The sequence below is a fragment of the Egretta garzetta genome, unplaced genomic scaffold, assembly GCF_000687185.1.
Source record: "Egretta garzetta isolate BGI_Z169 unplaced genomic scaffold, ASM68718v1 scaffold211, whole genome shotgun sequence".
Lineage (NCBI taxonomy): Eukaryota > Metazoa > Chordata > Aves > Pelecaniformes > Ardeidae > Egretta > Egretta garzetta.
The window spans coordinates 1,538,972-1,539,728 of NW_009258673.1; the positions used below are offsets into that span (position 1 = coordinate 1,538,972).

General features: G+C 48.9%; 1 protein-coding gene across 1 annotated transcript in view; it reads right to left on the reverse strand.

Moving 5' to 3' along the window:
- Nucleotides 1–446: 446 nt before the first annotated feature.
- The window catches only part of CNTRL (centriolin), a 35,107-nt gene continuing 34,796 nt past the window's right edge, over nucleotides 447–757 (reverse strand). Inside the window, exon 44 of the mRNA XM_035888608.1 lies at nucleotides 447–558. Coding sequence (XP_035744501.1) covers nucleotides 447–558 — 112 coding nt within the window. The remainder of the gene's footprint in view (nucleotides 559–757) is intronic.

A 757-nucleotide genomic window follows, 5' to 3' on the forward strand; every position in this document is an offset into this window, starting at 1 on the left:
CCAGCCCGGGGCTGCAGGAGGAACGGCAGCTGAGCGCACGCAGGCACTGGCCAGGAGCAGTTACGGCTACTGAGCACCGGTACTGGGCAAGTCGCTGCACGTGAGAGTCACAGGGGGCAGTGCTGCCACCTGGACAACAGCTTTTATTTTTTAAAAAAAAAAAAAAGTAAGTTTAGTCAATTAAGTTTATTTTAAGGAAGCACTTTTAAAAATAATTATTTTTAATTCCTTTTAAAACATCCATGCATTTGACAACAGGTAAATGGACAACGCTGTCCTTGTTACAAGTTTTCTTTAAAATGGAAACTGTCAAATACCTATTCTCATAAATAGGAGTTGTTTCAGACATTTAAAATAGTTTAAAAAAATCTTATATACATCAAGCTCCCTTATTTAATCGGACAAAAGCTTCACAGTACAGAGCAGGCCCTGCAGCCAGTTCTTCCTTAGCGGTGGCAAATGCCTTTTTCAAAAAGGCTCGCAAAATACTGAGGTAGAAGTCTTCGAAGGTGGCAGGGGCTGAGAGGGCTGGAGCCCCGCCTGGCCAGCAGGCTGTGCCTAGGAGAGAGGGGAGGGGAGGGGAGTGTGGGTGCATGGGAGAGTTTACGAGCAGCGCTCATCCACAACTGGTTTGAAAACCCACATCCGAGAGCCAAACCACACCAGTAGCCCTGGGCACGCTTTCCCTGGGACGGGACAACAGGGTCTGAGAACAGTCCTGCAGCCACGCTGGCCCTTGTGCTGCCGGCCCCCGGCG